Here is a 12,802-nt window from a genome sequence, read left to right on the forward strand (position 1 = left end):
GATAGATAGATAGATAGATAGATAGATAGAAACTTTATTAACCAAAAAGGAAACTGCAGCATTACAGCAGCAAACATAAAAACACACAAATGTACATATAGTAAGAATTATTGGAAAGTTACAAATGCTCACAAGGTATAAATACATATATGACAAGAATTATGTATAAGTAGATTAAGAAACTGTAGGTACTTACTAAGTACAAAATGATTAGAACTGAACATACATAACAGTTACAATTTCAAAGTACAGGATGTCACTCATTAGCAGAGCATAATGGCACAGTATATTGCACTTGGCATCATTGTCTGTTAGGATGTTTGCTAGACCAGCTCAGTACTATTAGGTACACGGGGGGCAATACCATCTTGGCCAAGGAGTGACTCATTATGCAGCCTGATGGATAATGGTAGAAATGATCTCATGTAGTGTTCCTTGGTGCAACACACTTGTCTCTGTCTGTTACTGAAGGTGATCCTCTGTTTAGCCAAAGCTTCAAAGTTTGGGGTGAGAGTCATTGTCCAGAACAGTCACAGAAACTACTGCTAACAAAGATAATTATAATAATTAATAGCGGTAACTATTATTAGAAACATTACTAATAACAACAACAACAATTTATTTCTTGTATAGTCCAAAATCACACAAGGAATTCCACAATGACATTAAGAGGCACGGCTATTGGCAGCCCTCCAGCCTTGACTACCTAAGAGGACAAGAAGAAACTCCCAAAAAAAGACACTTGTTGGGAAAAAAAGGAAGAAATCTTGAGAAACGCAATTCAGAGAAATATCAACTTCAAGGTGGTTGGAGGTGCAATGGATGTCAAAAAATTATTTAAATACAAAACACAAAACAGAATACAAGTAATCCTCTTCACAGAGCTAGAAGGCCAATCTAACATGGCCACCTCAGAAATACAATACAATACAATAGTACAAACTACAAGGCAAAATACAAGAATAGATTATACCTCTCACTAAATACAGAACTATCACTATAAGAATACAGATTAATATTAAAACTAATTAATAATATCAATATTAAAATAATACTGATAGATAGATAGATAGATAGATAGATAGATAGATAGATAGATAGATAGATAGATAGATAGATAGATAGATAGATAGATAGATAGATCTTTATTGTCATTGTCACTTTTACAAAGGAACAACGAAATTGAAGGTGCAATCGAATCAGTGTGAGGAATAAGAGTTAAAAAGACAAAAAGACAAGAAGAGAGAAAATAATAACAAACCGAATAGTAATAAATATACAAATTGCACTTGTTGACTTAAGATCTATATTGCACATTGGAAGTATAATATGGAGCAGTTTTATTCTGAGTTCAGGGCCATGATTGCTTTTGGATAAAAGCTGTTTTTAAGGCGGTTTGTCCTAGTTTTCATAGCTCTGTATCTCTTGCCCGATGGCAAAAGCTGGAAGAGGCAATGACCGGGATGTGATGAGTCCTGTGAAATGTCTATTGCTTTTTTGCGGCTTCGGGAGGTGTAGATTTGTTCCAGAGTGGGGAGGGTACAACCAATACAATATAATGCAATTAGTAAAAATAATGTGAAGTATAAGTACTGAACTGCATTTCCCAAGGTTTCTTCCATTTTTTCCCTACAAGAGTTTTTTTTTTTTTGGGAGTTTTTCCTTGTCTTCTTAGAGAGTCAAGGCTCGGGGGATGTCAAAGGTAGGGCCTGTTAAAGCCCATTGCGGCACTCCTTGCATGATTTTGGGCTTTACAAAAATAGTGTATTGTATTGTATTGTACTATTATTATTACTCTATTAATAATTAACTTTTCTACCAGTGTCGACCAATACATGTTATTCTAATACATATTTCTGGAGAGATACAGCTTCTCATTACAGGCCAAACACTAATTGGGCTAATTCACAGGTGACAATAAACCTGATCTCATTTGTCATTTGTTTGTGGAAGGAAGCTGAAGTACCTGAAGAAAACTAACCAAAATATATGGGGCATGTGAAATGGAGAATCTGATTCCCCTTTATAACTTATTGTTAATATTATTATTATTGCTATTAATAATATCAATTCCTGCAGTACTACTATAATGTATTATTTCTAATACCCAATTATACTAGAACTTATTGTACTGATAATTTTATTGGTAATAATACTATTCTTTCTTGTGAAAAATAATTGTTATTAATAAAACACTACTTCTGCTACTACCACTAAAGAAGATGTTATTAGTAGTGATAGTAGTAGTTGTCCACATCTTCATTTTCTGAAAATCAGAATTAGTAATAGAAGTATATAGGATTAGAACATGTATGGATATGATGACTTCATTAATTGCAATACTGGCTATTACTAGTGTAATGAAATAATAGTTATTATGGTTGAATAAGTACTATCAATAGTTAAATTACACATGAAAATTAACAAAAAGAAAGATTAACTTTGCCAGCTTACGATTTCAGGTCATTTGTACCGTACAGTCCTCACAGCGGTTTCTTTCTACCCCCACGTGGATATCTGTACAAACAAGGGAGTTTGGGACTAATTGATCATCTGCCCACTGAATTTCATACTGTGCAAACTTTAAAGCTGACGATCATGCTGAGAACACTACCTTTCAAAGCCGCCGCCTGCATTTTGTCTTGCTGGAAAAATGCTACCATGTGTGCGTAAAGAAAAGGGGCGTGGTCAACGAGGGGGTGGGTTTCATGGGTTGTTCTGCGGCTTTTTAGAGAGAGAGAGCAGGCTAAGTTAGGATTCAGACACGGCTCTGTGAATTAAACAGGGCTTGTAGACTTCTAGGGATATTTTGACTAACTTTTTTTAAGTTTAAAAAAAAAGTAAAATAGCGACGAAAGTACTGTGAATCAGCGGAAAGAAACTCCTGTTGAAGAATGCAGTATAGAATCTTGTAGAAGCTAAAAAGGCAGTCGCTGCTGAAGATTAAGGAGAAAAAAAATTGTTTTTCTTTGGTTTGTGCCTGTTTTAAGTGAAATCGACTCGTGATGGTTTTCCTGTCACAGTGGTGTGTTGTAGCGGCAACTCTTGTAGTGACTTTGACTTCAGCCGACCAGGTAAAAAAGCGCTACTGTCTGCCTTTCACCCGTCACAAGTGAAGAGCGTAGATACTCCAAGGAGATGATTTGCAAAGTGGCTTAAAAACAGGAATAACCGGGCAAAGTGAAAAATCTTGGGAAACAAAACGGAACAAGAAAAGGCGCCTGTCTGATTAGAAGTTGGGGGCTTTTTGCAACTCGACTTGGATGAATGGAAAACACAGTTGAGGGAAAGTAGTGAAGCCAGGTTTGGCTGCTAGCAGCGCTGCTGCTCAGTGGCCCGCTGCGTTTGCTTACCTCTAGCGCGGTTTTCTAGTGTAATTGTGCAGATCGCGCACTTCAGCACACTCATCTGACACTTAGGCATTCAGATCTCTTCGTTGACATCTCATTGCTGTTAACTTCTTAGTGCTGTTTGAATCCCAGCGTGACCCACACTGTAATGACAGACACATCGTGTAACTTTTTAATTGAGCAAGTTCTTCTATGGCAGGGAGAGGTGGGGGTGGGTGGCTGGGTACACAGGAGTCTTGCGCTTTCGGTCTTGTGTCAGTGAGTTGGAAATGTGCCTGAGCTGCTTACTGCTTTGCGTATTTGTCCACGTATTAACTTTGTTTTTTCTTTTCTGATCACAGGCTGGTGAAGTAGGAGACAAAACAGGTAAGAACTATGGGATAATAGCCTTTGTAGCGTCATGTCTGACAGATAGCTAAAATGAAACAATTGTTTCATTCATAAATCTATTTAATAAGCCCGCACTATCTTTTACAGTTACATTCATGCATTCTCAATACCCACTTTCTTCTTCTACGGGTAATTTGATAACAATTGGTACAGGGTAGGAATGCCTGTACGCTAGGACAATTCAGAGGCACCGGTTACTTCAACTTTTTTTGAGAATTGTTTTTTTTTTTCTTCAGCAGCAGATGACAAATTTATTGTGATTACTACTTATGGCAGCTTTTTGTAAAGAAACTTTGTAGATATAACCTGGTATTCTAAAATATACCGTTAGATTAGAAGTTTGTGTAATACTTATATATGAATGTATGTTTATATGTATAATCCTACATGTCCTTGACTGACTCACTGACAAACCGACAAGATGTTCTTGGCTATTTGTAGACAACCCAAAGAAAAACTTATTTATTGCTGATGGATCAATATCATCGGCCTGAGGACTATAAAAATCCAACCTCACTGAAACATTAATCATAAAGAAAGAGTTTATATGGTGACAATGTTTCTCATTTAATAGCGCAGATTGTAGCATGGCCAAGTGCAAATCAGCGGAATCCTGGTTTGAACTCCACCTGAATCTTTTTTTTATTTATCTTTATCTTATTATCTTGAACTTTATCTTAATATTGTATATGGGGAAGAATAACATTCTCTGCTACATACTGTAAGTGACAATAAAAATCAAAAATTGTATGTTGCTATAAAATTACCTCTTATTACAGAAAAAATAATGTCCCACATTGTTCTAGAAAATATAACCACACCTTTTAGTCTTTTCTTCTATTTGTTTCTTGTGTATTAAGGTATGCATTTATTTCATATTATATTTTGTCTGAAATCATAACATCTTTTGATTTCCTTTGAGTTTTACATAGCCTGTCATCTGTGTCTGTAAATGAAACTGATTACATTACTAGTATCCCTTAAGTAATCAGCACTGTTGTCATCTCTATGTATGGTGTAATGTTCTTTATTAGTTTATATGTCTGATTTTAAGCATGGTTTTTAATACAGTTTTATCATTCCAGTTCATAAGAGTGTCATTACACTTCTGTAAACATTTCTGTTCCTGTACCTTCATGATAACTGTTTGCAGAAAATTTAATTCCAACTAGTATCATATAAACCATACATTCAGCCATGTTGCTTCTGTATGTGATTTTTTCTTTTTTAGTTAGGGTTGATGTAAGCGAGGACCACCTAAGCAACAGACGGATCCATTTCTATATGGCATGTCAGTCCTTTGCAGGGTACACTCATAGCACAGACCAGTATTAGTGTAAGCAAGGCCAGTTTAGAAGCATCAACCTAAACTAGCAGCATGTTTTTAGAATGCGGGGATAGACCCGGAATTCATCTAATTAACCCACCCACCCATGAGAATTGAATGGTTAGACAGTGATGCTTTCAATTCTACTACCATCCAGCCCATCTTTTATGGAGCCTTTTTGTCATAAATACAAAGGGGGCAACATACAGGTGATTGTTTTTTGCCATGACAAGTTATTTTATTATTAGGTATAGTATGTATCAGAAGAAAACAGAGAAGACTTAATCTGTAAAAGGAACATCTTTATACCTTATAGTGGCCAGTATGTTTGCTCTACCTTTAAAATTATTATATTTTGTATCTTTTTCTTTCTGTGATATCAAATTGTTGAAGAAAATTTGATTGGCATTAGAGTGCTGGCTGTCAGACATCAACAGTATATTCTCAACTTAAAAAGAAGTTCAAACGTAATTACTTCTTATACAGTATATCAATAAATCAGTAACATTATCAGTAGTAATGGTGAATAAGTCATTCCTGTATACATATTAAACTCTCTATGACCTGGAATAGAGGCAAGGTACTTTAGCTCATCAGGCAGACGACATGGGCTAGGCTAAAGAACACTAGGTGAGAGGTCCAAGCACAACCAGTATTATAATTAAGCAGATACTGGTTGGACTGATCTCTTTTCTCTTTTGACATAACTATTGATGTGGTTACCCTCAGGTTAGCTGTTTTTTAATGTTTCTCTTTCATACAGGTTCAGTAACTTATACTATGCACCATTAGGAAATGTCACCAAGACATGTTAGTATGCGATTTTACTATAGCAAAACAGTGGAGTGGTGTGACTTGTTAAGGATTGCCCTTTGTGAATTTTAAGCAGTTTTCTTTTTTAAGTATAGAAAAGGTTTCAACTGGTATTTAGTGCAGGTTTGGTGGTGTTACTGCCCTCTTTAGCACTTGCTACTGGAAAAAAAGTTGTTGCCATTTATACAAATCTACTCTCTCTCTCTATATAAAATCCTAAGCCTTAAAGTGCAACGATTTTGTGCAACGATTGTATGTGACTTTTTATGTCATGCTTTAAATTTGGCATATTTTAAAACATATATACATATGATTGGTATAATTCTTTTCAGAATTAATTCGAACTTTAATGTGATGTTGTTAGATTTTCATATTCTTATTCCGTTTTTAAATTATAAACTAAAAAATATAAAGAACTCACATTCTGCGAGACGAGATTTTGTGCCAAAAGATTTAATCACGCCTGGCGCCAGAAATAAAAGATGAGAAGAAAGACAAAAGAAAATAGTAGGACAGCTGCTGTACAGGCTTTTAAATGTTCGAAGTGCCATATGAGATGCAGATCACGCGGCACGGCAGCAGCAGCAGCTGATCGAGCAAAGAGGAGGTAAAAAAAAACTGTACTTGTTTCCCATTGTATCACTGTTTAAGAGGGGGTTTTGGAGGAGCGACAGCGTCTCCTTGGGGTGCGTTCAGCCCCCCTCTTCACAACGCAAGTGGCAGAGACGTGAAGTGGCTGGCGTGTAGCACAGGCTGGTATGAGCAAAGCGAGCAGGGGGGAACCCCCTAGTTGTCAGATATTTTAACTAATTTTTATTTGTTGTGACACTGAAAATGACACGTACGGAAGGAAAATGCACATCATGTCTAACTACATCTATTGCATCATCAAGGAAAAGTGGTTAGATTAACTACTATATAACTTTAAACTGCCCAAGAGTGTGTGTATATGTAACTATTTGATCCCAATTCATAGTAACTGAAAACATTAAATTCATTCCATATATTTATTGTCTCATTTTGGAAATTTAGTTTTGCAGCAAAATGTTGCATAAAATGACAGCAGACAAAACATAGCTACCAAACATCTCTCAATTTCAAACAAATCACATGTAGTAGAGTATGGTATTTACAATACAATTTAAAACCAAACTTGCAAAATTAAAATTAATCAAACAGGTGATTACTAAGAATGCTAATGTTTGGTACTGGAAGTCTCCGTCCATCTATTAAAATAAACGTGAGTTTGAGTGGGCCTTGATTTAAATTTGATTTACAAGTGTACATATAAATATTTCAGTTGATTCTATGTCTTTCACTTACATAAAGATGTACTAATCTTGGAGGTGCTAGTTCTCTTTCAACATTTTTCAAAGAAAATGCCTATTTTCAGTGTTTAATGACTTTTTATTGCTTGTCTGTGATTTTTTCCCGTGCCTGGGAACTGGCAACTGACTGGGTGAGATCACACTGACAGGGGTCAGGCATGGAACATTAATATCATTACATAGCTCATAAAGTTAATCAACAATCACTGCCACCCTAACTTTATTTGAGGCAGGTGATTTACTCTTGTGTAAACAAAACTGTTACATGTGTTTAATTTATTGTACTTGAGTCTTTGAATTTGCTTTTAAAGTCAGGAAGAAAAAAAGACATGATATGAATTATCAGTACGTAAGATGAAAAACATTGCGGGTTCTCTTCATTTTACCCAGATATTTTAATTTACTCTATGAAGGAAGGTTAGATCAATGTTGTTTGAATACATTCATGGTCTCATAGGGGGACCAGTAACACTTTCACACCACTCCTTAGGACCCTATCAGTATTGACTGAAATCACAGCCAGATTTTTTGATAATCTTTTATAAGCTGCTGTTAATTAAAAATACTTATTGCATCATTCAGAAGTATATTAATGGTTAATAAGCTGTATGATATGTGATTACCTACATGAAGATAGTATCTGTTGTTTCCTTAACCATTACAGACTAGGGTGTAAAATTCAAGAGACAGGTAGATTTCATTAGAGTTATGTATTGTGCAGGTATATTTTAGGGTAGTATGGTTGGACAGCAGGTAGCTCTAACATTCTGAGTTAATATTTCAGCCTGGTCTTTGTCTGGTTTTCTCCAGTTTGGCACGTATTAAAGATGTTAAGGGTAGGTTAATTAAAGTGCCTGTAAATTGGCCTGGTGTCAGTAAATGTGTACTTGTGTGCATGTGTGTGCTCTGCAATAGACAGAATTGTCTTGGATGTGTACCTAATGCTACTTGGATATGTATTTTAGACTTTCAGCTGCAAATCCTTTGGGGAAAGGAGTTACAGAAAAAAATGACAGATTTGTAGAAAGTAATTCCTTTTTCAAATAATCTTAAAGGACTGTGTACACTCGTTGTCTGTTCAAAGTCAAGTTGGCTTATAACGGGTTCCAAATCGTTTCTATTGCCAATATTATCTTTTTAAAAATAAGCATGGATATTAATCTGTATTTTATATCAATATCTGTTGTGTGGTAGGAATCTACTAATTTGTTGAATATTTCAGATATTTCTTTTTACATTCAAAAATGTGTAGCGCATACAGTTTTCCTAGACTCATTTTGGTGTGGCCAATGTTAAATTATGTTAGGACTGGAATCTGCAAACCGTTTAAAGAATGGAATAGACAGATAAAGTTGCTTCTCTGTCAGAAGGTAGGCAAAACACCCAAATGCATAGTGATTTAGCGATCCTTTGCAATGTTTTCAAAACTTAAAATATACACATTTATTGAAAAAACATAATTAGTAGCACATGTGCCTTCATATTGCACATATAACCTGTTCACTCGATTTTTTACATTCATGCTCCACTAATCCTGTGCTCTCATCTTTTTCACTTTTTAGCTTTCTTAAGAAAACGACTAAGAGAGTATGGGCTGGTTACTCCTTTCAGCACTGACTTGAAAGGCAATTACGTGTCACATCTTCTCTCAGCTACTCACAAGCAACGAATCAAAAGAGATGTCTCCCAAATTTCAGACCTTGGGGACGAGAAGCTCTATTTCAATATATCGGCTTTTGGGAGAGAATTTCATCTGCGTCTTAGACCTAATAGCAAGTTGGTTGCTCCTGGAGCTGTCATAGAGTGGCATGAAGAGACTGGAGATTTTAAGGATGAAATCAAAGTGGAAAGTCAAAATCACACAAGTGACAGCTTTGATAGGATCCAAAAGATAGAGCGTCTGAGGACGGACTGCACTTACACTGGTGATATAACGGACATCCCTGGCGCTTCAGTAGCCATTAGCAACTGTGACGGATTGGTATGTCATTTTTAATACTGTACATATTTTATGTTTTATTCAAGCATTACTGTATATTTACAGTTACAGATGCATTTTCCATTGTATATTTTGTGAGTATCTAGAAGTACAGTACATACTGGAGGGGTAAAACAAAGAGCAAAATACAAGTTATTTACAACACTTATATAATGCATTATTGTATTCAGAGTATACTTAAATCTGGGTACATAAGCAACAAGGTATCAAGGGGTTGAAAAGACAGAACAGATTGCCTGATAAATTGGAGCCATTGTTCTTCAACTTAGTGAAATAGTAGCATTTGTGTTGTGATGTTCAAATGTTACGACCAAGCAGGTAGTTTGGCTTAATATTGATCTGAAAAGCTAATTCAATTGGTAAGCATAATGACAAAGTTTTAAAAAAGTTACCATTTGAAGACAAATGGCATTACACCAAATATTGTAATATTACAACGCTAAACGCTTTTGGTAGACGTATGTGACATAATAAGTTAAAAAAGCAGCACAACAACATTGTGAAACCAACTTAATTCAATGCAATGATGAGGGAGACAGAGCCTATCTTGACAACAACAACAACAACATTTATTTATATAGCACATTTTCATACAAACAATGTAGCTCAAAGTGCTTTACATGATGAAGAAAGAAAAAAAGACAAAATAAATAAGAATTAAAATTAAGGAACACTAATTAACATAGAAAAAAAGTAAGGTCTGATGGTCAGGGAGGACAGAAAAAAACAAAAAAAACCTTCAGATGGCTGGAGAAAAAAAAAAAAAAAATCTGCAGGGGTTCCTAAGACCGCCCAGCTCCCTGTAGGCATTCTACCTAACATAAATTACCTCCATCAGTCCTCATTGTATTCTGGGTTCTCATGGAAGTATTTGATGATGACGGTCATGTGGACTTCTGGTCTTTAATCCATCAATATAGGGATATCACGGTGCTTTGATTAGGTGGTGATGGTGCAGATCGCCACCACAGAAAAACGGAAAAAGACAGTAGGGGTTAGTACGGATTTTGGAACCACCATGAATAATAATAATTAATTAAATATACAGAGCATCAGGATTAAACTAAGATGAAGCTATGAAAAAGCCATGTTAAATTAATGTGTTTTCAGCAGTGTTTTAAAGGCACAGGTAGCCAAACTGTTTAAGGTGTCAGCCCATTTCAAGGCCAGTTCACACACATATGCGCACACATAAACTCAGAATGGACCAAGGTAGAATTGCATATTAATGTAAAATTCATATGGAAGAAAAATTGCAGTACCAGTAAAAAGGCCCATGCAGACAATGGGAGAATTTACAAACTTCACACATACAGCCACAGGACACACAATTTGAACCCAGGATGCTGGCTTAATGAGGCAACACCACTAACCATTGTACTAGCATCTCACGCCATAACAAATAATGACTGAAATATTTTGTTTTAATGAGCTTTTTATAATTTCTAATATCTTAATTTTCTATGTAAATTTTTACATTTCCAATTCATTTCTTGAAATAGGAAAACATATACAATTAAACTCTTAGTTGATGCATTTTTTATTTGAAGAAAGCATTTAGACAGAATATGGTTTTAATATTTTATGTAGATTATTATCCACATGTGAGGTAGTCATTATTATAATTATTTAGAGGCTGTTTTTAATGCAGTGATTTGAGTTTAAAGTAATGGTAAATACTTTATGTTAAATATAGACGTTTTAGGTTGGTTGAACATTATTTTCCTTCATTGTTGAATAAACATGCACAGCCTGGATGTTACTGAGCACTTTTGAACTGTCTTTAAACCTAGAATGAATGCTAAGGATGATAATTTTCTTTCAAGAGAATGCCTTTAAAACACAGAAAAAGAAGGGTGAACAAGAGATGCAATGAAAACTACACAAACAAAATGAAAAGAAAACCCTATTAACTTCTGTGGGACTTTTTACAACGGTCATTCACCCTGTCGATGCAGACTGTGGCCCACTTCCCATCTCAGTACCACAACATTCGCTCCCCCTTTTCTTACCTCCTATACCTCTTGGTTTGATTCTCTGGCCTCTCTTCCTCATGCAAGTCGAACAATTGGCCCCAACTCAGCTCTAAATCCAAGCTCACTGTTTAATATGGAAAGTCTCAACATGGGATAACTTCTAGGTTAATCCCCATAACAATTTCTTTGGTCATAAGTGTGTTCTGGTACTCCCTTTTCCTATAGCCCTGAGTTTAAGCAGTCTTTTTATGGGCTGGGCAAACTGATGATAGTCTGCCTTTTTTAACATGTGCTGGGGGGAGTTGACCACTGATGTTGCAAAGCACCACACTGCTGTGATTTATCAAATACTAGCTGTCCCCTGTGGCTCTGTCCACATCGTAGTGAAACAGAACAGTGAGGAGGGCCCCATGCGGCTCCCTACTCCTGGCGCCATGCTTCCTCCTTGCCTTGTCCTGCAGCCTCTATCTCGGATTAGCATGACTATATCATTACTGCAAGTGAACTATGATTCTTAGCGCGATGAGAGAAGTCACAAAATCAACCGGAATGTTTAAGCAAAAGAAAAATACCCAATCTAAATCCGTTAAGTAGTTCTCTCGTTCACTAGCTAAGCGGAGGTAAGGTACATGCCCCAAGGCTGGCGCGTGAGTGAGGAGGTCCCCGCTTTCATCCCCTCGGAACCGCTGCATGTCTCTCAGATTTGTGCAAATAAATTGGTACTGCAAGCGAACTATGATACATAGCGCAATGAGAGAAGTCGCAAAATCAACTGGAATGTTCAAGCAGATTATAGAAAAAAACCCAATCTAAATCCGTTAAGTAGTTTGCTCATGAAAAGAGGACAGACATACAAACAGACAGACAGACAGATGTTGGATTTTATAAATATAGAGATGTCTACTAAGCTGCCCAATGTCCATGACTACTGTTCCACTCCATTTATTTTCTTATTTTAGTTAGTTCTAGAGCATTCACTTTGAATAGAGGACTTACTGCTGTATGTCACTATTCCATTTTCTGTCCTAGGAAAACACTTTCAGATTCTTATAAGGCTCTACTTTGTTCTGTAGCACTTCTTTCTGCCTGCAATACTGGTCTCAACTGGGAGACAGTACTCATAACATCAACAGTATTGTACCATGTTTCAAAAATGTGTTATAGTGCTGTATATGTGTATATATTGTGTTTGTAATAGAGAGAGAGAGAGAGACAGAGGTTAACAACAAAGATCATGTATGGGAGGTTACAGTGTCATTAACTATCCTGTTTGCCACTGGTTGATTTAGTGCAAGTTCTGTTGTATCAGGCCAAGGGTAGAAATCCAAGGTAGCTGACCTTTTCTTTTTTGCCACTAGGGGTCTGTAGCTTTATAATCTTCAGCTATCATACCAGAGGTGTTAAGATGAGGAACATTGCATTGAGATCTTATATGTGGTCAGTCCATGTCCCCTAGGCTGGTAGCTGAATTATATCATTGTTCATTTGCACAATGAAACAAAAGAAACATGTTAAATAGAAAATAAAAAGCTAGATATAACAATTGAATTCTTCAACAGACATGTGTAAAGAGTGAGGTGTACAAGAGGTGTTACGGTGAGATTGAGTAATGGGGAATG

The 12,802-nt window shown here is 36.1% G+C and overlaps 1 protein-coding gene across 1 annotated transcript in view; it reads left to right on the plus strand.

Moving 5' to 3' along the window:
• Positions 1–2,939: 2,939 nt before the first annotated feature.
• adamts3 (ADAM metallopeptidase with thrombospondin type 1 motif, 3) overlaps positions 2,940–12,802 on the plus strand; it is a 324,662-nt gene continuing 314,799 nt past the window's right edge. Inside the window, 3 exon segments of the mRNA XM_028805559.2 lie at positions 2,940–3,074; positions 3,692–3,716; positions 8,771–9,189. Coding sequence (XP_028661392.2) covers positions 3,006–3,074; positions 3,692–3,716; positions 8,771–9,189 — 513 coding nt within the window. The 5' untranslated portion in view covers positions 2,940–3,005.

This window comes from Erpetoichthys calabaricus, chromosome 7, assembly GCF_900747795.2.
Source record: "Erpetoichthys calabaricus chromosome 7, fErpCal1.3, whole genome shotgun sequence".
Taxonomy (NCBI): Eukaryota; Metazoa; Chordata; class Cladistia; order Polypteriformes; family Polypteridae; genus Erpetoichthys; species Erpetoichthys calabaricus.